We start from the raw sequence: 25,858 nt of genomic DNA on the forward strand, positions 1-25,858 counted from the left end.
TTGTAAAAATTAAATCCCAACTTCCATATGATTTACTTTCCTGCAGAAAATCACATATATGAAGATAACACTGCTATTTCTTAAGCTACCTAATGGAGCAGGTAACTACTAAATTTCCACAGGGAAAAGGCTTAAAGCAAATCTTACATATTTTCCTATGAAGAAGAAAAAAAAAAAAGAAAAAAAAACCCAAACCAAAACCCACCACCAAAAAAACCCCAAACCTTGTTAAAATACTGTATTATGATTTTAAACTCAGGTAATAAAGCACACCCGCAAGGCATTTCTTTCACCAAAATCATACCACAATCAAGGGAACCAGCCCTATTACTGTATTATAAAACTAGACTATTATGGCAGGCTCTCCACTTCCCTATGCATCTTTAAAGACAAGTAACTCCTATTTGTATTCAAAAAAGACTCAATTCAAGCATATTAAAGTTCATGGGCAACCCCCACCCCACTTTGTGTCTTAAGCAAACTTTCCTTTAGCTAGGACCTGGGCTTTTCCTTCTTCTTCACGGGAGTAAAGTTCAGCCTTTGAAAACAATAAATACTTGCGATCAGCATGACCTTTAAATACCTGCACTAGCCAAATGCTTTTACAGCGTTCTTTGTGCATCTTTCCACCCATCTTTGGGCTAAGCCTGGTTTGCAGAATGTGGCCTATAGCACTGTCTATTGCAAAGTGCTAAGTCCAAGTTCATAGAATCATTTAGGTTGGAAGGAACCTCTTGGGATCATGTAGTCTAAGACCCCTGCTCAAGCATGGTCAGCTACAGCAGGCTGCCCAGGATCATGTCCAGTCAGGTTTTGAGTATCTCCAGGGATGGTGACTCAAGCTTTCTGGGCAACTTGTTCTAATATTTGACCACTCACAGTAAAAAGCTGTTTCTTTGTGTTCAGATGGAATCACTGTGTTTTAACTCGTGTCCACTGCGCCTTAGTCCTGCCACTGAGAGCTACTGAGAAGAGCCTAGCTCCTCTATCTCCATTGCCTTCCACTACGTATTTATACGCAGTGGTAAGATCTCCCCTCAGTCTTTTCCTTCCCAAGCTGAAGAGCTCCAGCTTTCCCAGCCTCTCATACACAGCCTTGTGCTAGACTTGCTCCAGTAAGTTTCTATCTTTTTTGTACTGGGGAGCCCAGAACTGGACACAGCACTCCAGATGCATCCTCATCAGTGCTGAGAGTAAAGGAAGGATCATCTCCCTCAGCCTGCTAGCAAAGCTTTGGCCTTTATTACCACAAGGGTGCATTGCTGGCTCACAGTCAGTTTGCTGTCCACCAGGACCACAAGGTCTTTCTTAGCAACGCTGCTTTCCAACCAGTCAGCTCCCAGGTTGTACTAGTGCCTTGGGTTGCTCCTCAGGGAGCAAGACTTTGCATATCCCCTTGTTGAACTTTGTGAGAATCCTCTGTCTGGTTCTCCAGCCCAATGAGGTCCCTTTGAAAGGCAGTACATCATCTGGTGTTACCAGCCACTCCTTCCAATTTTATATGGTTTGCAAACTTGCTGAGGGACACACTCCATCCCATAATCCAGGTCATTAATAAAGGTGTTGAATAGTATTGGCCCCAGTATTAAGTCACAGGGTACACCACTACTGACTTGCCTGCAAATGGACTTTGTGCCACTAATTACAACTCCCCTATGCCCACTCATTCGGCCAGTTCTTAATCACCTCACTTTGCACTTGCACTGATAAACCTGTACTTTATCAGTCTGCCTACTGATGTCAAAGGTAAACAACATGGATTGTTCTCATATCATCCACAAAGCTAGTTGTCTGTGTAGAAGGCAACAAGGTTGGTCAAACACGATTTCCTCTTTGTAAATCTATGCTGACTACTCCTGATCACCTTCTTGTCCTTCATGTCTTTGGAAATGCTTTCCAGGATCTTCTCCATTGCCTTCCCAATGATTAAGGTGAAGCTGACTAGCCTGTAGCTCACCAAATCTTCCTTCTTGTTTTTCCTGAAGATAGGAGTGATTTTTTTTTTTTTCCTCCCCAGTCTACTGGAAGATCTCCCTATCTCCATGACCATTCAAAGATAATTAAGAGTGGCCTTGCAATGGTCTCGGGCCTGGCTTCCACAAAGGCTTGTTTTACTGGTAGAGACTAATGCAAAGAAGGCACTGAGTACCTCATCTTCCCTACCCCATTTGACAGCAGGCCCACCATTTGCTGTTTATGTACTTGTAGAATCTCTTCTTGCTGTTCTGCCTGAAGGCTGAGGAACTATCCCATAGCTAATGGCTAGTCCTGCTCCTTAAGCCACATGCCCTTTGCTAGACTCGTAATACCCCACACATTCTGGGGCAATAAGGAAAATGCTTTAATTCCACTAGGGGTGGTTCAGGAGTCCAAGCTGATTTTCCCAGCCTATGCTTTGTGCAGTGGAAGGCAACATACAAAAATGATATTTTTCGTGTTTTGCTCTTTAAAATATTTATTTCTAGTACTATCTCCAATTTCTGTATAAATGGGTAATGTTCTAGATAAGGTAGGGATATAAGCTCAAGTATTGTATCAGAAATATGTGCTGTCTTTGTAAAAACCAACTACATTTTACATGAGGCAAAATAATGAATAAACTTTTCTGATTAGGAAGATGTAAAATTAACGAGTGGTTTTCCCTGTAAATTCTACTGCAGAAGTCACCTGTATGACTTGTACTTAACCCTTTTCTTCTCATGCAGCATTACAGTACTTCCCCCCCACCCATCCCACAAAACAAAAAAACAAATATTCCACTAGTTGTTACAGATTGCACTTTTAAAGCACAGACTTGCCAGTCCTCAGCATTTCCAGTGTCCTATTTAAGCTGCTGACATACACAGTCTTCATTTTATGAAACTGGAAGATTTCGCCTAAGTACTTCTTTTGATGCTGGAGAAATGTTATCAGGGAAGATGACTTCAAACTCTATAATTAAGTCTCCACGTTGGTCAGGATTTTTGGGAAATGGCAAACCATATCCTATAATTCTTCTTCTCATCCCAGGCTTTACAACTTCATTTACTGTCATAGGTATGGTTCTTCCTTCTATCGTTGGCACATTGATAGAGCTGCCACATAAAGCCTAAAGAAAAATTGTATCAGGAGGGAAAAAAATAAAAAAATTGGTCAGAACTTTACTTGTACCTACAACTGAATTTAACTTATTTAGAAAAGACTAGCATTCCAAACCGTATTTCCCCTGTGCACTACTGAGATGTCAAAATTCAAATACAGTGCTCCTCTCAAAAAGGGAAAGCTTCAATTTGCCATTGAATATCACAGAATTTACTAATCTTATGCAATGGCCACTGATTGGTAATGAGCTTATATACCCTTCAAAGACTATCAAATAAGAAAGTAATTGAGTGAATTCTTCACTCATACTTCTCTACAGATGTCCAGCTTCTCAGTTTCCATTGGAAAGAGTCCTGTTCCATTTGTTGTGTGTTCGCACTGTACAGGGGTTTACTCTAATACACTATCAACCTATACTATATGACATTGCAGAACAAGTGTCTATAAGCAGAGGCATTGAATTTCACAGCCATCTTAAGAGAGCATTTGCAATGCTCAAAGAAAAGCAAACTACTATTTTGGTGCATCAAAATTAAAACATCACAGACCTCCTCCTGCTTTACCCAATAGCTTGCTTTCATTTCTAGGATCTGATAGCAACATTCTGATTCCTCCAACATCACCTGATTCAGCACACTTAGTCTATACTGATAATGTCCAATTCACATAATACAATAAGTCTAAATAGGCTTTTATCTATGAAGATACTATATTATCCACATCAACACTAAATACTGTCTTTTCTCCCTCATCTTGTTTTAGGTGCCTCAACTCACTTCAAATGTATTTTTAGTTAAGAATCCTTTAAGAAGGGAGCTCGTCATGTGCACAAAGAGCTTATAATGCAAGCAGGAGTTTATTTCTCCACCTAATGCTAATTAAGAAATAAAAACATGTTACACACACTCAGCTACAATATCCTTTAAACCTATCAGGGCTTGAGTTCTTAAGAACTCTGCTCACTTGTCTTCCTGATTTTCCCTTTTGAAAGCCAATGTGTTTTGACTTGGAACAGGATATAAAAAAAGCTATACCATTTCTGTTGTTATATATAGCTCGTATAACACCTGTTCACAATAATTTATCCTCATGAAATCAATCTTCATGTACTTTGAAATCACACTGAAATAACTTATGACATAAAAAGGCAGACTTAGAATTTGTTGGCAGTGAAAGTATTTAAGACATTTCTACTTTGTCCTACAGAAGTAGCAATCATATCGCAGCAGTGAAAAGCATGCTGTATTAGATTTACTTGTTAATTGTATTTGTGTTTGTAACTTCAGCTTTTTTTTTTCCATCAAAAGTTATTGCTTCTACTATAAATAACTGTGCTCTGTAGCCACAGTGACATTACAAAAGTGAAACTATTAAAAAAACCAAACCAAACAAACCCCACCAGAAGTTTACTGCTGCCACACAGGGTAGCCACTGTATCGCACTGTAACAGGTTTAAATATTTAGAGTTCTACTAAAAGAGAAACTTACCTCCCTTAAGCTGATCTTAACAGGATAGATAATATTTGATCCATCTCTTTTGAAGTGAGAGTGCGGTTTATCTTTAATGATAAAAACAATATCAGCCGGAATTGTGTTAGGTGTTTCATCGCCTTCTTTTGGAAAAGTGATTTTGGTGCCTTCTTTCCATCCTCTTTTTATCTCAATAGTAAGAATTTTGTCCTCTGTTCGGACACTTCTACCATCTGGGTTAAGCCTTTTACGTGAAATCCTCATCCTTTTTGTGCAGCCATGATAAATCTCTTCCAATGACACTTTTAGTTCATGGATTACAGGGGGATCTTGTTTACGACGTAATTGACTACCAACTGTATTTCTTTCCCTTGGAAAACCATTCATACTAAAACTAGTGAAGGATCCAAATGGATCACCATCCACCTCCATGTCTTCAGTGTCTCTGCCACCAGGCATCCTCCTTCCAAAGAAGATCTCAAAAGGATTTGTGCCACCAAAGAAAGCTGCAAATGTAGCATGTGGGTCACCATGGAAGGAGTACCGGAAGGTACCACCTTGTCCATCAGATCCTCCAGCTCCTCCTTTCAGACCTAAGTAAGACAAATAAGCAAAGTTAAAACCAAATCTAATATTAGCATAAGCTTTCCTATTGTAGAGTGTAATGATACCAGAACTGATGAGTCAAAAGGTCTTTGCAGTAGAGCAAAAGGTCTCCTTTTCAATGAGGACTCACCAACAGCCTATGCAGTACCAACTAGTAATTCAATAGCTTGAACAGCAGTAAAGCCTCTGAAGCTCTAGAATGACCCCTACTTCAGAAGAACAAGTACTCCGAACCTCAATTATTTTTTTTTTTCATATGATTGAAGCCAGTTATTCAAAGAATTAGCATCTTAAAACAGAAGACTTGATCTTTTCTTGTTCTGCAAAATTTGTTGGAAGCTGCATTCCTCTTCAAGATCACTTCTGGGGAAAATTATGCAGTATCATATGCAACATTATCCATAGTCTCCACAGCTCAGCTTTAACTTGGTGTTAATTAGCTTTACCTCTTTACCTTTCAGTTTGAGTAAAAACTAACATGCCAATAGTAAAGCAGCCATATGCCTCGTTAATGTTCAGTTTAGCATCCCAAACTTACCACAGCTTGTGCTCCTATGATATAAAATAGGTAAGAAACATGGGAACTTTTTTCAATGCAGCCACAAATAACAATAGCTTGGAAGTTCCTAAGACCCATTTGGGTACAAAAATCTTGCATTTACTGTCACTGTCTCTATGCAAAACAATCAATGTTCTCAAATAGCTTTGTTCTTTCTCTTCTGTCTTCTACAAGGAGAGATCTACATTTCATTTCTTCCACATAAGATTTCTCTCACAATTCTTACTGGAGAGTCCCTTGCATTTCCTGCTCTCTCATTCCAAACCCAGCTAAAAATCAATTTTCCTAAATGTCTCTTTCTGAACAAATGATCTCTAAGTATTTCCTCCTAATAGTGCTCTCCTGCACTGACCATTTCAGGATACTTTCTCAAACCTTTAAGATGAAAGGCTGAAAGTCCTCTTAAGAGATACTTCTATTTCTAAACCTACGTTTGCCTGGTTTGGGTTTTTGGTTTTTTGGGGGTTTTTTTTCCCCCCAATCTTACACAGCTCAGTACTACAGCTGCTGTCCTGCTTCCATAGCCATAAAAATCTGAACACTTACACTAGTGAGGCATGCATTCTCTAAATTTGAAAACGGAGTTTGGTTGGGGTTTTTTTTGGCTGTTTTGGACCTTCTGTGCTTACGCTCAGTAGTGGTTAACTGAACCAAGACATTAGAATGAGAATGCTTTTCCCATCCCAATACCAGACAATATTAAAAGTACGTAGCAACATGTAGTACATCCTTCTGTCACAGTACAGTTAATGTCAAACAAGCAGATCAGTGTAGTCAATCTCTGATAGTAGAAGGACACTTCCTGGAATAGCTAGCTCAAAGTTACTGAAGGCACATCAAGTTCCTGGCTGTAAAAACACTGATGTTTCCTCCTTCCTCCCACCCCACCCACTGCCTTTCCCTCACAACTTCCAGTTACGCTCTCAGATGTAATTGAAGAGCTCAGAGAGCAACTGAGGCATTAGTAGGTATTTCAGATTCACCACTCAAAAATTCATACTTCAGTTTAGTATTATGTCCCAAATAAACAGAAATCTACATTTTGAACCTCTGTCTTCAAGTATGCAACACTAGGATGCCAAAGGCTGCAATGCTTTAAATGCTTTACTTGAAGCTCTTTGGTAAAAGTGACTAAAATGCTATTTTAGGAAAGTAGTTAGGATGAGCTGCTGCACAAGAACTTAATATGCAAATGAGTAAATAGGTATATAATGATCCACAGAAAAGAGGCAGGGGGTGAGAAGGAACAAGTGCAAGAAGGCAAAAGACTCAAAAGGCAACAATAAAGACCTCAGGTATCTACATAAATGCTTTTTTCCTAGAATGTTTCAGTAACAGCACTAAAGCTTTGAACTCATGCGCTGGAACAAAAGACCATAAAAACCCTGCATCGTCTGTATAAACTGAAGGTCTTCTACATGAATTTATGGATGTTAATTATATTAAATCCTATGAATGACAGAGGACCAAATTATTATGTATTCATAAGAAGCCACAATTTTCCCCAAAGTACTGCTATTTAGTGTTCTCCTTTATATTAACAAAAAACATGGCCCTGAGTGAATGGCAGTAAGTGAGGGGACCTACTTGGCACAACAGAAGTAATTATTTCATGTGGAATTTCTGATACCACACATTTAAGGAGAGGGATGTTAATGACTTCCTCTGTTGCTCAATCCGAAGACTGAAAGTCACATCGGTCAAAACCAAAAAAAAAAAAAAAAAAGTCATCCTCTCCAGATATCCATTTTAGGATAAATATGACATTTCTGAGGCCTCATTCTCTTGGCATGTTATCACTGTTTACAATTAAAGCTAAAAAATTGTTCTGGTATTTCATGACATCAGCCAAATTCTTTCCTCTCCAGGCAAGAAGCCAAGGACAACTATGGACTGGACACCTGGGCTTCTGCTCAGGACTACCCTACCTAGAGCAAGCAGATTACCCTTTAGCAAATTTAAGAAATTAATATATCTCTTTCAACTGTAGCTCAAAAAGTGCTATGGCAAGGGAAGGCAGCAGTAAGCGATCCCAGAAAGCTACTTGTGGGTCATACAAAATTTTTTAATTCATTAACTTTTTTGTCTGTCAAGTATTAAAAAAAAAAAAACAACAAAACCCCAAACACCAAAAAACATTAAAAAACTATATCAGCACTAAAACTCTGCAATACATTTTACATTTTAATTTTACTTTTTAATTCAAATTTTGATCGCATTTAAAATGCAATACTTTTTAATACATTTAAAAAGCTAATGGGTCAAACTTCCAAGCAGTTCAAATACATTGCCTAAAAATCAACACATTTGGCTTCATTTTAACATCATGAAAGTGACTGATCAGAGTATAACAGACATATACATACCTTCCTCCCCAAACTGATCATAAATGTCTCTCTTTTTGGGATCACTCAGCACTTCATAAGCTTCTGCAACCTCTTTGAATTTTTCCTCTGCATGAGGAGACTTGTTCTTATCTGGATGCCATTTAAGCGCTTGTTTTCTGTAAGCCTTTTTGATATCCTCTTCAGAAGCCCCTTTTTCAATTCCCAGGATAGAATAATAATCTTTCCCCATCTTGAGCGTTGGAGGAATTCAGATTTTCCTTGCTATAGCAAAAGCACTGTCCAGTGTCTCAGCACAGAGATGCTAGAGAAGGAAAAACAAAAATCAAATTTGGTATTGAAACAAACAGAACTGTAACAAATCAACACTTCCCAATACATTAAAGAAACACTAGACAGCTTCTCTGTATTTCATTCTTTCCCCTGCTGCTCATTTATAAATAATTATACACACTGGACAAGACACAGCCCTCTTTAGAGCCCTCCCATCTACAGTACGTGTCTCCGCTCTTTCTAGAACAACAAATAATACAGGACGTCATTTCCCCGACTGCCCCAGCTGAACAGTCAGCACAGCTTTCACTCCCTCTTTCACACGTACGCATGCGCGCACACAAACACACACAGAGAAAATGCTGAACTTCTATTTCCTCCCTTCTCAAGCAACTAGAAAGTTTAAAGGTTTAATAGTGTGATAGTGCCTTGCACCACCAGGGCTGAATCCAGTCTGCTCTGAAGACAATTCCCCCAACAGTAATGCCAGAGCCCACATAAATCAAATATAGCATTTTACTTCACTGTTTCTATAGAGACAGCTGTACGCATAACTGTTTTCTAAACATATCAACGTGGATTTGTACTCTTTCCAGCAAAGGATACAGAGTATTTTGCACTGAAGTTAACTACAAAGCTTCAGAAAGAGTAACTTAATTTCTTTAAAATTAGGCCACCCTCCACCACAGTTGACTGCAGCCATATATAACTGAACAGTAAGAAATCAAATCTGAGAAGAAAACACCATTCAGTTTACCACAACTCAAGCCATTCAACTACAGAAGGCCCTGACATCCCTACACAAGAGGTAGTATCAAGACTATTATACAAGTATGGCAGATAACTTTCATCTAATGGGATGTTAGCAACAGAAAAATACCTAGTTTCTATGCATCTGTTTTACAATACACAGTGCAACGAAGTATTTCTCATGCTGAGGGAATGGTATGGAAGTTTCTGCCTGCAAGACTTCTTTTGGATCTTTTGGAGCTATAGGTCAAGAAATTATCACTACTTGTCAGTATGGCAATAAACTTCAAGACTAATGAGCTTGAAGAAACACTCCTCTCTGGAACAAAGTATTAAAATACACCATTTTGGTCATATCTAGAAGTCACCTGTATGAAGACATTTCCAGGCTCAGTTATGAAGTTACTTGTGTGAAGACAATTAGGTTCAACTACCTGCCCTTTAATGATAAAAAGAAAGGCAGCATATAGTAGCCAAGGGACATCAAACTCAAGTGAAGAACACTAACCTTCTGATTCAGGGAACAATATTATTTGTTTTCCAGAACCTGCTCTAACTTAGAAGGAGGCTGACAGTGTCACCCCCCTATTCCTCACATACTATTCTTTTCTATTTCTGCAACAGAACTGACTAGATTTCCTCAATGTATCCAGGAATTGCTTAATTTATATATTTTTTTTATGAAGATAAAGATGAGATTACATCACAATATTTGAGAAAGCAAGAACTTCTGCATATCTGAAGTTATTTCAAATGCACTTGCCACCAAATCTCTCAGGACTTACTTGCATTTTTGGAACACTGGGAGATACAAGGTTACAGAATCAATCTTTACAGCTAAAGAAAGAAGTTGTTGCCAAGCTCGACATGGAATAAAGCTAGTCTTTTACTAATCACTCTTTTTATTTTTCTTTTGAAAGTGCTACTTTTGTTGATTTATAATTAGTAGTTCAGATAAATTCTCATAGAATCGCATCCTAAATTCAGCATTTTCACCGCTATGGAGTTTTGAAAAGCAGTAGGTACAACAGCTTGAACTAAAACAGGACTTCAGTTGATTTTATGTACCACTTCCTAGGAAGCTACTTTACTTACATGTGTTAGTGGGCAGTTTTAACCTTACTATGCTCTAGAAGTGGTTGCAAATAGGACAAATCACTATCCAAACCCAGCAGTTATCATATACTGAACTACAACAGGAAACAAACATCATCACCATTGACAGTGTAAGATTTAGAGCAGCCTTAATCTCTTGCGAAACTAGAGAGCAAGGAGTTGTTATGCTCAGCTATGCTCCCATGGGATGGTTTGAGCAACATCTGGTGGGGTCATGACTTGCATCACTTGAAGTACTCCCACCAGTGAGCTTCTGAGAAGGACTCCATGACATCTGGGTCACTGTATTGTCATATAATGGAATTGTCAGAACAGCAGTAACTCAGACTAGTTTCAGGATTGTATTTTTCATTACGTTTTACAAAACCTCTGGTCAATGGAAGTAGCAGAGGATGCATACACTAGTTTAATAAAAACAAGGTGCAAGAAGTTTTCGCCTTTGAGAATATTAAAACACTGATGTCTCTTTTAAAGTATCAAAAGGATACTGAAGGAGCTGCAATTAGCAAAGCTCAGCACTCCCTTTGAAAATCAGAGTAATTAATTTCCCATGTTTCATTAAAAGACACAATGGTCAGGATTTCTTCTTAAACCAAGTTTGTTTTCCTTGAATGTCAAAACTTACAAATTCTGGCAACAACAAAAGTTACACTGGGACATTCTGACAATCAATCACAGTGAGTAACTGTTCAGGCATCCTTTCTCTCCCTACAGAGAGGAACACGCTATTCTGGCATAAGTGCCAAGTTATACCCCTAATTAGATAAGTTATTCCCCCAAAATGAAGTCACTTAAGATTCTGAGCAAGATGTACAGCAATGACTACATTACTTCTACTTCCTGCTCTGCAGGGGATCTTCATGTCAGAATGAATTTACAGTCTAGAATTTCATGTCTTCTAAGAGTTGACAGGATAACTGGAGCACCACCTTCCAGAAAACATGTTCCTCCTTTTTCTTTATTGCTGAGACCTTCCTTTTCTCATATAATCAGAGATCTTTTGGAAATACATGTAGGCTGCAGTTCCTCTCACATGGTTATCGAGTTCTTTAAACAATTTGCAATAGAAGAGATATCTCTTCTAAGTAGTGAAAACCTTTTTAAATTATCATTATTCAAAGACTAGCATGCACAAAATGAACATCTAATGATCGCGCTAATTACCATCTGGGTACATCCAGCCATACCATGACATCTTAAGACACTGGAAATCCATTTGGTAACTGTGATAAGTTTTTACATCTTCCAATCTTCTAGTATTAGAGCAATTTCAAGGACAGATGAATCACAGCTGCTAGATTTTGAGAACTCTAAATATCTGATCTTTGCAATTCTTTTTTGTCCATTTTGTCATTTTATCCCACATTCCTCTTCAGAGGAAAAGAAAAGACAGAAAATCCTTCATGTACTCTCCAAGGACTTCTGGCATTGCAGTCCCTTCGAGCAAGCACAGATAAACAGAAACCAAAACAGCTGGGGGGAGAGGGGGGGAACCAAAAAACCACCCACCACCAAAAAAACCACACACACACACACACAAAAAACACCCACTACCACCAAAACCCCCTTAGTTTTGCCACTGTAGTCCTATCTTCTCTATTATGTATGTTACCATAAACACCTAGAATTGGAAGCATTTAAAAAAACTCTCCTAGACTGAAAAGATTCCACTTCCAATATGTTTGAATAAGATTTTTATTTTTTGTTTAAATGCTGAATAAGTGTCCCCTACCTACTTTAGGGTACTGTCATAGTACTCTTCTTATGCACTAAGAAAGTTAGCAGCCTGTATTTGTTCCATGCTTCCTTACACTGATGTTATTTGTTACAGTCCAAATTAAAATTCGAATACATAAAACGGGAATTTCAATTCAAGCTTTTTAACTTTTTAACAATTTACTAAAAAAAAAAAAATATTCTCAGGATGAACGAATAAAATTTTGAAACCATACAGAACTTGCCTAATTTAAGCTCACTGTTATCTAGAGGATTTTCTATTTTCTTTGATGAAAACCAAGAAAGTAGCATTGCACTTTTGGAATACAAGAATTCCTTTTTTAATTTAAAAATGTTTATGAAATATATACTAGGAAGCTGTAACTTGTCCCTTTGATAGTTCACGTTCACTTCTGAGACTGAGTTTGACTACTCACATTCAGCATTTCACTTGAGTTAGTATTTCAGTGAAATAATTGTGGCTTGAAAATATCTTTCCCACTATTCGCTCTGAACAACTGTACTTCAACTCATGTACATATGGACAAGTGCTACACATCATAACTTTGGCAGAACAGTGGGAGCAAGGTCATACCACTTCCAGGTCTTGAAACAGTTGCATCAAAAACATTAACTCTGAATTCATTGCTCTCTTTAAAGAAGCCTTCATAAGGACTGAAATAAATTAAGGAAACATTCACAATAAGTTATACTGAACTCAAATTCTAGATTAATCATAAATTAGCACCAGTATAAGGTTATTTTAAGGAAAAGCTTCTAAGCAGGACAGTATCATTATTCCCTGAAATATGTGAGGTTGAATAAAAATGCTCATTTTTTCCTATAAATTAAGCCATATCTTCTGCATTCATCACCTATTAAACCTCAGAAACAAAAATGAAAAAGGCAGGACTAGATCACAGAACAAGTTAAAGAGCAAACAAAACCACAAAGGCAAATTCCAGACAGATCACAACTATAAATACACATGTGCATGTAAATGTCAAGGCAGAGGAGCCAAATCCCTCCCCAGAAAAAGCTCTTTCACAATTAAGTATCATAATATTTGCAAACCCACATTAATGAATGGAATAAATTGACACTTCCTCTACAGTGATTTGAAGAAAGCACATCCATATACAAAAGTAAAATTTACTATAAGACCATTCATTATTTTCCCAGAGAAAAAGAATTTGACAATGACTTTCTACCCACCATCTTCAATTGTATGTAGCTGTTAACTGAGCTATGTTTATACTTTCGGATTGTGAATAAGACCTTGCACAAGCAAACCTCATTCATGAATTCATTAAATAATTTCACTACAGAAGTATTCAGTAGCTAGTTTCATATATAGAAAGAAATTATAGAGCTTACAACAGAAGCAACAAATAGTCGAAATGGCTTTTATACATCTAACAAAGTGCGAAATGAGACCTGCAGAGTGTAAGAATTCTTTCTAATCAGTCAACAGCCCTAAAAAAAAAAAACAACAAAAACTTGAGTCACACACTTCATACTCAAGTAACTACCCAAATTTATCAAGTTTGGACTCGTTCTCTGCAGAAACATGCTGCTACTGTGATGGAAGTAAGAAGTTCATTGTACGTACGGATTCTAGGGCTGATTTTACATCTAAGTAAATTATAAAAGTAAAATACCACATAAAAACTTAAAATAATAACGGAATTATAATGTTACAATAGACAGTGACGTTAACTTTGTTAAAGAGCATTCTTGAGTAACCTATTGCGTTCTTGAAGAAACGTACAATAATTTTATATTTTCATATTGCATACATTGTGTCTTGGCGACACTCTACTTGTAAAAGATTCAACTTGAAATGGACTCCAAAGTATTCACTAGTTTATGTATTACATACATCATAATTTCTTTCCTAAGGCACATGCAACAATGCAATTTAATGCAATTCACTGACAATAGAAGCTTGCACTAAAAAGACTTGCTGGCTTCTGATTTCCTCACAGATTAAAAATGAAGAAATGCAGTGGGATAGGTATAGTCATGCTTTACAAAAATATCTGTCTTCTATTAGGGAGATATCTAAGTCAGTGGGAAACAGTACTTCATAGGACACATACCTACTATACTTTCTATATTTAAAAAGTCGATAGCATTGTCTGGAAAGAACTGGTCTGATTATTTTTGGTTCAGGAAGAGATATTAAATGAAACTGCAGAATACAAAGTTATTTGAGACAATTAAAATTCATTTTCTTTAAGTTATACCAGTCCTAGCATCAACAAAAATATTTTATATTGGTAGTACTGGTTCTGCTTCAAAATTATATTCCTGAAATATCATAAAGTTACGCTCCTGACGGCAAGCCAAAGGTCTTCTGTGGGAAAGCCTACTTTAAATATACGTTCCAGAGCTGACATGAATTTATAGCTCAAGTTCAAGTGTTCTATCTCAAAATGCATACTGCTATGACCCAGAGATATAATGTTGCCACTTCTGAACTTTCAAAATGAATTTTTAAGCCTGTGATTCATGCAGCCTTCAATCTTCTTTGGAAAATCTACATGACAAGACAGCAGGCACCAGCAATTTTTTTTTAAACTAGTTTTCTTTTTCTTGTTACTTTTGTAACAACAGACCAAAAGCTAGAAATGTTCTGCACAACTGAAAACGTCCATCGTATTTTCACATTAAAACTTACTATTGTTTATTATATATTAAGTTACAGGGTTGGGTTCTTCTCTTCGGAAATTGAATATTTCTGATACAGACAATGCTAGAAAAACAAAAAAGAAAAATTTATCTAAATCTCAAGTAATTTTATATTAAACACAGTCACAACTATCTTCAAAAACATGACTAGGACACTAACGACACATGCACGCTGATCCCTCATCACCACATAGCAAACTTATATGTCATTAACAAAGAATTGCTTTCTCATACCTGATTCCTGTCTACTAAGTCATAATCACTACTGTAGCGGAAGAAAAAAAATACACTCGGAAGAATTTTCCAAAATTAACTTTCCACTGCTGAGATGGAACGAACATCTTCTTGCAAGCAGGCAAAGTTCTTAGGACTCAGTTATGATGTAACGTGTTGATGACAATGCAACTAACCCCCCCTTACTTCACAATGGTGTGATTAACTACTTCAGTTAAGTAGCAGACTGCGCTTAGGCGGAAAAAAAAAAGGGAATATCTGAAGTATGGTCACACAAAGCAACACAGACACAAACTACTTTCATCTACAGATTAAGGCTTCCCTCTTCTGAAGGAATACAGATTCCACAAGTGCTTTTCAACTCATTACTTAGATTCAGTGTCCAGTTCCCACCCACATAAATTTCTGTAAGGGACTCTTCATCAAAACAAGTTGATTGGTCAACCAGGAAAAATGCCAATCATGCAAAATATTTAAGAGGTTCCCTCATATTACTGACTATGCCTATTTATCACACTATCACAAACTTCACGTAGTAAATAACACTGTTGCCACACACTTTTGTAAACCTCTACATGGAAAAGTGTACTGTGTTGGTAAGGAGAAATATCTTCTCACTGTTACTACAAAAAAAAAAAAAATCATAAGGAAGCTGAAGTTCCTCTTCATCTAAGAAAACATTCTGTTCTGATGAATTCTGCACAATTTACTATTAAGCTACCAGCTTGGGGCAAAGAAATCAGAAAAATAGAGTAGTCAAAGTTCCTCCTTTCAATTTGACATACAAATCTGGATTTTTGTCCTAACTACTTTTGGCTCTGACTGCTATCACACTCAAATTTATCCAGAACTCAAGGTATTCTGTCCTGAAACAACCCACATGCAAATAAAGAATTAGACTTAATTAGATATTTATCACACTGTACCAGTCAGGTTTCCGACTCCCTTGTTGCCAACCTTCCCACGCTGGTTGTGTAACAAGTAAAGATTTTTAATATTATGAAAAGCTTAAGGCTTTGTAATTGTTCAGTTTCCCTCCAACACTAGTTGTTTTTTATTTGAATATATTAAGTTTTATAGCCTTTCCAGTAATTGTTTTAAGAAACAACATACTGCTGTACAACATACAATGCAAGTCTTTCAGATTCTCAAGTGCTAACATACTCAGACCCTGCAGATGTTTTAAATATTGTCACACAGGAGTATTTTATTGGTTATACATATGCCACAGGCTTCCATGTTACACTGTTTTTTCACCATGAATAGTATACCACATAAAATAGATACCGTTTATAAAAAGTAAAAAAATTGCTGACTAATTTTGATCAGTGTGAAAAAGAATACAAGACTGCTTGGTAGCCAGGAAAAAAAGCCAGAGAAGTGCTAGGAGGTACTAGGTAAGGAACAGAGAACAGAACAGAAAACACTATAATATCATATGAACAGTACAGTACATCTACAACATAACCCTGGTGCAGTTCTGTTCCCTTCAACTTCCCAAAAAAAAATTTTTTTTTTAAACATGTTCAGAGAAGGACCATAAAAAATGATCAAAGATATGCAAACGCTCCCACATGAGAAAAAACTGAGGAGGCTCGAGTTCTTCAGTCTGTAAAGACAGAAAGAAGCCACAGAGGTCTACAAGGTCTACAAATGACAGAGAAAGGAGAAGGAGGAACAAACTGTTCATGGTCTACTCCCATGTAAGCCAGAGCCACTACATGAAACTAGCAGAAGCCAGTTTTAACAATAAAATTAAGAAGCTCTACAAGTGATAGAATTACCTGCTAAAGGACACTCAAAAACAGTTTCAGTGGGACACTGAAGAAAATAGTATAGAAGAGATTCACTGTAAGTTTCTCGACAGAGAAGCCAGAGCAGGAATTCCCTGAGCTGCAAATATTTGGAAGCCTAGGAAGGGGGAAAGACAACCAGGTGTTTCCTTTGTTCTAACTTTCCCTGAAGCATCTACTTATGGCCACTTTCGAATGCAAATTACCGGGCTAAACAGATCACTTAATGGACAACCGGTTCAGCGGGTCTCTAGATGAACACCTTCATTAGAGTTACAAAAAATCTCAATATAAGGTAATTGAGCCACTTCCATGTTGTAAAAAAAGAACACTTTCTAACATAGAAGCTTAAAATGTGAGCATTGGCACTATGTAATCAACCTCAGAGAGACACAGATGCTGTCAAAATGTATGGGTTCAGCCAAGTGCTAGAGGTCTGCTCCACCCAACATCTTAGAAGCGTTTGAGTACTCTATTCTAACATGCTCCCTTGTCATAAAACTGGAGTATTGTTTTGCATATATTTAAAAAAAAAAAATAATACTGGCAGGAGGGTTGGTGGGAGCTTTTTTGCCCTTTTTTTGGGGGGGGTAGGTGTGGTTTTTTTGTTTTGGTTTTGGGTTGGTTTTTTTTTGGGGGGGTGTTGGTGATTTGTTGAGGTTTTTGGTTTGTTGGAGTTTTTTTAATGTACATACACTAAAAGCATGTTACTTGAAACTGACTTGAAATTATAAATCCAGGGTACCACTTGCAACCATGCTTGCCTCCTCTTTCTCTCCTGCCACCTCTCCCATCTTTTCTTATAAAACAAGTATATAAAAAGGATGTGTAGACCTCTGCCCTCGTTCTCCTACCTGCAGATCTGTTTACGATATAAACCTTGGAAAATAAGCAATAAATATTAAATATATCTGTACCATTTTCCATCTAAGTGACATAAAGGGGTGCTGTTTACAATAAACAGGCTTTTTTAGAACAGGTACTTAGTAACACGTGTAAAGATGTTTCTAATATTCCTGTTTGCAGTAAACGTGAGGCTTAGTTCGACATTAGCATTCACTGGACTCAGCCCCACTACTGCAGCACTGAAGATGCCAAAATCTCCCCTGAAAGCATTGAGACAGAATAGCAAACTCATACGCTACTCCTGCAGTCCTACATTCTCCATCCCACAGACCAGAGCCAGCTGGCACAAACCAAAGTAACATTTGCTCTGAACTAGCTGAGACTGGACATAAGGCCAGCCAGCTCAGACCCTGGGAACCAGGGCTGGCTCCGTACCAGTGCTTCTACCAAATGAATCCTGGTGTAGAAGAACTTCTGTGACCTAATAGTAGTGGTATGTACTGATTAACAGGAAAAGGACAATGGAAAAATAGTGTTAGTTTCTACAATAACCCTTGATGACTTTCCTTCAAGAAACTGGAATGGAAAATTTTTCTTTTTTTTTTTGAAGGCATTTTAAATGCATTTATTTCAATACCCTACATAAAACTAGTTATCACAGTTACCTTATCACCAAGGAAACATTAGGGTAGGCAGGCTGTTTAATTTAATATCCATTTCAGTGGAAGCAGCATACAACAGCTCCTCTTTTAGCCTTTCAGCTGTAAATAAGGGAGGGTATCCACCACCTATAACAATTTATTGGAGTTTACCTTAACTATGGTAGCAATCCCTTCATTCACAGCAAAGAAATCCTAAGGGGTTTCTTCCCCCAAACAATATAATTAACAACCTGTTGTCTCAGCAAAGAAGCAGCAGCAGCAGAGCATTCAGGCACCTGTAGAATAAAGACAGTACTTACAGTTTAGCTCTTGCTAAAAATCTCTGGGAAGTTGGCATTTGCACAACTCAGATATGACCTGCTCTGAACCTGAAGTCTTTCTTTCCGATGGTTCTCAGCCTACCACTAAGCATTTGGAATCATTCTATTTAAAAAAATAAAACCAGCCCCAACACACTGCCAGTTTGGAACATTCAGTAGTGGAACATAACACATTATAGAAATATTTTCCTAATGATGAAGATGTTCAACTGACACATTCATCTAGAGTTTTATCACTACTTCAGTCATGTTCCATAATTAAGGAACAGACAGAAGTCATGTCTGCAAGTTATTTTTTCCTCCTTGTTTTCTGACACAATTGAAAAACTATCAGCAAACAGAACAGCTGAGAGAAAAAAAATGAATAAACATGATACTGATCATAGCTGTGGATCACATGTAAGAGGGTGAAGGGTATACTGAAGATGCTTTTTTTCCCCCAATAGAAAAAAAAGCTATTTTCTCAGTTTTGATGAAGAGACGAATTGCAAAAACAAGTAAATCCACTTGGAGAAGTGACTAAGCTGCACTGTATTGTTTTTAATTGTCATTATACTCCAACAAGATGGGAGTTATTAATTCATTACCAAATAAGGAACTGCACACATTTTTGCTGTGGTCATGTGATCACACTGTTCTTACATAAGCAAAAGGAGATGGTCACACTCGATGCTTTTTCCAGAGTGTGCTCGTCGAAATCCCACCCAGCTGCTGATTCACGCAGCTAGTTTTACATGCTAGGCTGAAAACACACACGCTTAACTGTTGCATAAAGACAGGAATTTGAAAAGATGTCAGAACAACTGTTTAATCTGAAAGGAGAACATATACCAGTAAGAATGTACTTCTGTTCACCTACAGGAGACAGAAATAAAGGCAGCCCTAGTTATATTTATAAGAATCTTCGGTAACAGAAGTCAAAATAGTTGCTCATTACTCTTTCAAATGTTTCAACGATAGCTCAAATCAGGTTTCTTTATATTCTCTACAGGAAATACCCATCCACAGTCAAAAGGTTTACAGGTGTATGGTTTTCTGTTTAAGCTAAACGCATGGAACCTCCTGTTTTCTTGCTTTTCACTCACATCAAGTCATATCATGACATCCACATCACTGATTTTTGAGTGGTATCCAAAATTAACCCAGAAACATTCATCCCTTTCCATTTTATGCAGCATTGTAATTGAGGGCTCATTTTTAAACACAACTGGGCTTTTAATGATTACACCAAGATACTTTTAACCACCTGATACTGAAGGGGCAGTTAAGACCACAGCTTTCTCTAAGCTGTCTTTGGATATTGATTTATTGACGAAAAGTATCCTTGCACATTCACAAACTTCACTGAAAACATTTATTTTCCCCAGAACATGTATGTTACCCTACCAATAAAGTTTAAGAGGATTTTCAGTCATAATCACAGTTTTATGGACTGCAGGGATTAGTCATTTAAAGCTTCTAAACCAATCCTTCAGTTCTTTCTTCCTCACCCTCAGGAGATATTTACCTTTCTATGCATTTATTATCTATCTGACACCGATACATGCACGGTTAGGTTAAAAATAAGGTGCTCTGACTCACAAATTAACAAATACAATTGTTAGTTATAATTAAACAGCAAGTAGAAAGAATACTACTAGGGATCAGGCCTATGTCATTAGGAAGTACACCAATCTCTAAAGTAATCAAGTTTTCCCCACCTTGAGATTCAAATTCTGAACATTACTGCCTAATTTAATGAAACACGTATTTACAGTTTTATTAACAGGACTTGTAGCACACTTTTCAGTGCTTTGCTGATAGAGGGATACATTCTATCCTCTACAGCTACTGCTGCATTATTTGCTCTCCCTTTCGGAGTCCCTCAGTCCCCACCTCTGCCTTTCTTAATTCTCATTCATACGCAACTTCTATGCCTTAGCTCCATCAACCAATTTAAAGTGAGGCCTTTCACACTTTTTCTTCCCACCATTCTCCACCATCTGAGAGGAGTTTTGCAAATGTCAACAGCAAACAAATTATCTGAGCTCTCAAAGCTTTCTTTCCCATGACATCCACACAAAAACATCCACCCCCCTTGAACAAGTCAGAATCTGAACACTGATGACCACATTATCACACTGACTCATATTATCCAACTGCCTTTTGTACTACATTCTTTCTATATGGTGATCCACAGTGTCTCATTGCATACTTCAGCAATATTTAAAGAAGACGTGCATGGTCTCAGATCTATCTGTCAGTATTTGTGACACACCTAATAAAATTTAATAGCCTTCTGTAAGCTAGACAAAATCCTAGTCACATCAGTCTTTTACTGCTCAACTGTCCTCAAGCCCAGAATCAAATTTGCTGGTAGACATCAACAGGACCCCTAGGGCAAAGCCCCCTTCTTCCCTTTTACTACAAGATTTCCTTTCAGCAGCTCCAACCCAATTCTAGCTTTAAATCAAAATACACGAGATTGACAAGAGTAAAATCTGCAAGACAAATGCTCTAAGCAATCTACAGTATTTCTACAGCTCTTCTTCAAACACTTAATACAGTAAAACTGTTTTGCTAAGTGCAGCATGACTAAATGTAAGCCAGAACTCCAAATCTTTAGAGATTTTTGAAACTTACTACATAAAAATTGGTACACAGGGGACCAGATATGGGCTTAGAGAGCAAATCCACTCTTGCTCTTTTCCCAGAAGCCAAGAAAAAAAGCTGCGTTATCATCACTGAATGAAGGCAGATGTGACAGCAGCTGCAGCAGAGGAGGCTGCCCCTCTTCAACATTCCCACCTTCTCACACAAATACTTTTTCCTACCCTCTCCAATTCCTGAGTAACAAACCATGCCCCTGCATCTATCTAGAATGAAGCATAAAAGGAGTACTTGCTGACTAGGTAGGAAGACAGCTGGCCATCACTTAGATCACCCTATGTAGGTGATCTAAGTAGGTGAATTCTGCACAGTAATATTATTTCAGTCCTAAGAACTGTTCCTCTTGACCCCCATCTATCTCAAAAGAGAACTTAATTATGAACATTGCATAGATTTTGTAGACAGTTTAATTTATGCTTTGATATTATGGTTTTTCCACCAATACATTCTCTTTCAGATCCAAATTGTAAATCTCAAATTTTTAATTACTTCTTCAGTGCACATGTAGTAAATATGAAAGCTCGCGACAGATCAACAGTTGTTTGGACATAGAGAACATGCTGAATCTTCTCTCAGTAGTTACATAAGGGAGTTTTCTACCGATAATGTTGCAGATCCTGGACAGCCTTTGCCAGTGCAGGAGCACGAACTGACTGTTAAGATCCAAACTGGTCGATTTAAATCTCCCAAAGCGATGAAATCATCAGAAACCAACTGCAAATTTCCTCACACCAGCAATGACTTGCAAAAAGTGGAAGTGAGCAGATGTAAAGCTATGACAATGGTTATCCTTCTCTGATAGTTAGAGACCATAATCACTTTTCCTACAGAGGTGTTTAATGTACTGAGGCAAAGCTAAACAAAACATGGTACCCAGAAAGTTGCAGAGGCAACTTAACAAGAAATAGTTTATGACCCTGTGAGAGGTCTCCTTACCTGTACTAGCAAATCACTTCTTTCAGGACTGCCTTACCCTTTGTTCCGGTCACAGAGATCAAAGTTGAACTCAATCGTTAAAAAGGAAAAAAACAAGAACAGAAAAAACCACAATACCCACCACCACCACAACAACAACAAAAAAAAAACCAACCCAAACAACGCATCCACACAAAACCAAACCAAAAAAGAAAAAAAAAAAAAACCAACCAAAAACACCACCAAAAAAACCGCACCACACAAAAAACCTAACAAAAACCTAAAACCAACCACAGAACTAAATGCGAGCATGCACTGAAGTGTCTTGGTTATGCAGAGGATTTGGGTCAGTTCCACACTTGCACATCTATGCTTTTGCAATACCTGAAACTAGCTAATTTAAAATACCCAGACTAACTTTTGGTAGAAGTAAGGATTCCTTCACACACACAATATTCGATTAAAAACAACTCAAAACCACACAGATGTGGGGGTTTTTTTGCTTATGTTTTAGTGTTCCCCCCCCCAAACTCTCCATTACTTAAGTCTATGACAATCCACACTATAAAATTTTCTGACTTGTCAAGTTTTCATTTAAAGTACCTGTTTCTCAGTAATCACATCTACCAGAATGTTCTAGTCTAATGATTACTGAACGAAACCCAACAACTATGGCCTGAAAACCGTGACAGAAGTTATTTTCTGACAAGTTTAGTTAAGGGAGACACCTTCCTCCAATCTCTAAAAGAAATACTGAAAGACATTTTAAAATTCCACACTCTGTTACCTCTTATGTTGTCCACTAATTAAAAAAATTCTGGAAGTGGTAGATTACTATACTTTCCTCTTTAGTAAGGAGGAGTTACTGTAGAAGTGAGGCTTATTTTACACAGCAAAACCAAAGTTCTCATGCTCTAGCAGCACAGTGCAGATGTTTGCTTACCAATATATCACATATAATTTCTTAGAAGGCAGATTTCAGAAAACAGGCAATAAGTAATTTTTGCAAGTAAGAAAGCAGAATAACCTGGTGCATGCTGCTGTTACCAGTCAGCAAAGCACTTGAAAGAATATTGCAGTTAGCACTCAATGTTAAGGGGTTAGATCTTCACCCTACTCCATTAAGATATTAAAACGAAGGAATTAATCCCATAGGGATAATTCCCTCAACAGAAGTATCATTTAATAAAAGGAAATGGAGAGTGCTTAAGAGATACAGGTTTCTAGCAGATAGGTTCTAAGTGCCACCATGGGAAATACAGATAGAAGTAACTCTTTCACTGTTGATAAAGGTCATTAGATCAGGAACAGTGAAAATAAGGGCTTAATATTTATACAGATTTAAGATCTTACTCTCCTCTGTAATTTGCTAAATTTCATGTTCTATCTGAACGCCTAAGACCTACAGTAACTTCAAGAATCATATACTAAATTTCTCAGCTTTCAAATCAAGCACCTCACACAGTAGTAAAAAGCTGATAAAAAAATTTCAAAATTGACATTCACTTATCAGTTGTTTACAAATGCAACTAGAACAGTTGCAGTCCCAGACAAGAGTGTTTTCATTAGCCCAAGGCATTATAACTGCTTAAAAATAGTAGTGTTATACAGTTAAGGGCTCCTCTCACAGAGTTTAACAAAGAACCATTAGCCCATTTCATAAAAAGCAAAGAACATAGATGCTCCACATCTAGTAAGTAAAGAGCCATAAAAGGCATAGCCAGTAGCCAGCATTAGCTTCAGCATCTCACAGTCAACTATTATTGCTCAATTTACTGATTTGCATAGCACAGCTGGTATACATAGCCAAATTCTCAGTAACAAAGGAAAAATAGTTCAAGGTCAAAGTGTTGCTTAGAAAAAGCAGAGTTAAGCATAAAAAATAAGTTCCCACTTTCCAAACCTATTTTTGCTTCTCTCCCTGCCCTCCCCAGCTAACACAGCTACATTAATGGAAGGTATGATAATTCTTCTGAACAGGCTTTTTCAGCAGAAGTATCACAGCAGCAAATTTCACCTAGCTCTAATTATATACAATAATCTGCCTAAAAGCATGTAGGAATTTTAATTTTGTGGAATATATTAATCTTATAATCCTTTTGAGCTATATTACTTCAAAAGTTTCACAGAAGGAAAAAAAAAAAAAACCTAGCACATGTTCTCAGCTTTCTTTGGTGGAATTATCTGGGCTGCAACTGCAGGATAATCTGATCTCAGCAGCAGCTCTTAGTCTTAAAGTCTACTAAAATGATCACATTTATAAACAGCCAGAACTGAAGGGACCAGCAAGAAAACACGAATTTCTCAAAGCAGCATGGAACTACAAGGCTAGTGAAAGAGAAGACAGCAAGATGCATTTTCATATATGACTCCAACAGAGTTGCTTCCTCCCTGCATATAGCCCAAAACTAGGCAAAGTCCAAAACAACAGCTGCTTACTTTAAACTACTGACAACAAACACACAGACTACTCATTTAGGTTACAAGAGACTTCTCACTCTTCAGCTTAAAAGCACATATAGTTAAAAACTCCCAAATATTTATGTAAGGAAAGAGCTCATGAAAAAGCTACAGTTCGAGGTATATAAATAATTTTTAAAATGCAAAGCATCCCCTCAGAACAGTATAGAAAGCAGTTGTACAGCTTAGTTTCCCCTCAGCATTACCCAGTCTCTACTACTATGATAGCTAAGTAGATATTCTATGACCTTATCTAGATGTGAAGACTTCACAACACTGTCATCCATATTCAGCACGACAGTTCATCCCTAGCACGTCACAGGACCTAAACAAGGCCCAGATTAAAGCATTACTAGCCCTAATTTTTCATTTAAGCTTGTGGCTGCGCAGCCAAGAAAAAAAATAAAATCCAACTGTAAAAACTGCACAGTAACAGTGACTAATTTCAACTAAGAAATACACAATCTTGGACGCTGCATGAGGCGGCAAATAAAGCTCCCTGAAAAGTGAACGGAAAAAGACTGCCCCGTTCCACAGGACGGTGGAAGCAACGAAAAGCCGACGGAAGCCAGCGCCGGGCCGCGCCCGAGTGACACAACGGGCAGGGCACCGCAAGGAACGCGGCCGAGGGGACGGGCCGCACGGCCCCGGGCGCCGGCTGTGCCGCCCCAGCCCAACGGCTCTGCCTCTAAGCGGGAGATCGACCCTCCCAAGCGGGAGATGTGTCCCTCACCTCTCCAGCCACCGTGAAGCCTCCGCCACCAGACACCGAGGTTTCCTCCCCGAAACGGAGCTTGTATTTTTCCTAGCTGTCCCGCGTCACACAGCGTGCGCGTTGACAGCGCCCGGCGGCCGTGCAACGGCACGGCATTAGGAGCAGCCCCTGTACAAGACAACGCCACGCTAAAGCGGAGAAAAGGCCCGGCTCACCGCTCCGCTCAGAACAGCTGCCTCCCCCCCCCCGGTCCTCAGCTAGCCCAGGAAGCGGTTGGGACGGAATACAGCCACCAGAACACCAAACACGTCCCCAGGCACAACCTAACGCGGACGGGCAGGCGGCCAAGCCGCATCCGCAGTGCTGCCGGCTGCCCTCGGGCCCCTTCCCTGACCGCCCTCACCACTCACCCGACAGACGCTGCCTCAGACGGCCCCCGGGCCAAGCTCGCTCCCGGCGCCCTCCACACTCCGAGCAGCGGCTCCCACTCGCGCACTAACGGCTCGGACCCAAATCACGCGAGATCTACCCGCAGCGCCTTGTAGCGGCACTCTGAGCCCCTCCTTCCCCGCGCCACGTGACGCTCCCAGCCCTATCACAGGGCGTGTCTAACGGCTCGTGCCACCATGGAAACATCGCGAGCTCCCCCCACCC

At 38.5% G+C, this 25,858-nt stretch overlaps 1 protein-coding gene across 3 annotated transcripts; it reads right to left on the minus strand.

The window, feature by feature from the left end:
* Positions 1–11: 11 nt before the first annotated feature.
* Positions 12–25,788, minus strand: DNAJB4 (DnaJ heat shock protein family (Hsp40) member B4). Of its 3 annotated transcripts, none has more exons than XM_030493953.1 (4): positions 25,615–25,788; positions 8,083–8,365; positions 4,570–5,144; positions 12–3,088 (listed from the first exon to the last, which is right to left on the minus strand). In XM_030493953.1, the coding sequence occupies exons 2-4, from the start codon at positions 8,291–8,293 to the stop codon at positions 2,855–2,857; spliced, it is 1,020 nt and encodes a 339-aa protein (XP_030349813.1). In that variant the 5' UTR covers positions 8,294–8,365; positions 25,615–25,788; the 3' UTR covers positions 12–2,854. The 3 variants fall into 3 exon arrangements, with proteins under 3 accessions (XP_030349813.1, XP_030349815.1, XP_030349814.1); XM_030493955.1 differs by lacking the exon at positions 25,615–25,788 and adding an exon at positions 25,223–25,559; XM_030493954.1 differs by lacking the exon at positions 25,615–25,788 and adding an exon at positions 22,051–23,620.
* Between the last annotated feature and the right edge of the window lie 70 nt (positions 25,789–25,858).

Source organism: Strigops habroptila, chromosome 8, assembly GCF_004027225.2.
Source record: "Strigops habroptila isolate Jane chromosome 8, bStrHab1.2.pri, whole genome shotgun sequence".
In the NCBI taxonomy this organism is placed as follows: Eukaryota; Metazoa; Chordata; class Aves; order Psittaciformes; family Psittacidae; genus Strigops; species Strigops habroptila.

What these genes read in the sequence shown, in the direction of transcription:
- DNAJB4 (XM_030493953.1), bottom strand. Translation starts at nt 8,293, where the DNA reads ATGGGGAAAGATTATTATTCTATCCTGGGAATTGAAAAAGGGGCTTCT. An exon ending in TGATCAGTTTGGGGAGGAAG is followed by an intron (nt 5,145 to 8,082) that starts GTATGTATATGT and finishes TGTCTTACTTAG; the next exon opens with GTCTGAAAGGAGGAGCTGGA. An exon ending in TTAAGATCAGCTTAAGGGAG is followed by an intron (nt 3,089 to 4,569) that starts GTAAGTTTCTCT and finishes ATTTTTCTTTAG; the next exon opens with GCTTTATGTGGCAGCTCTAT.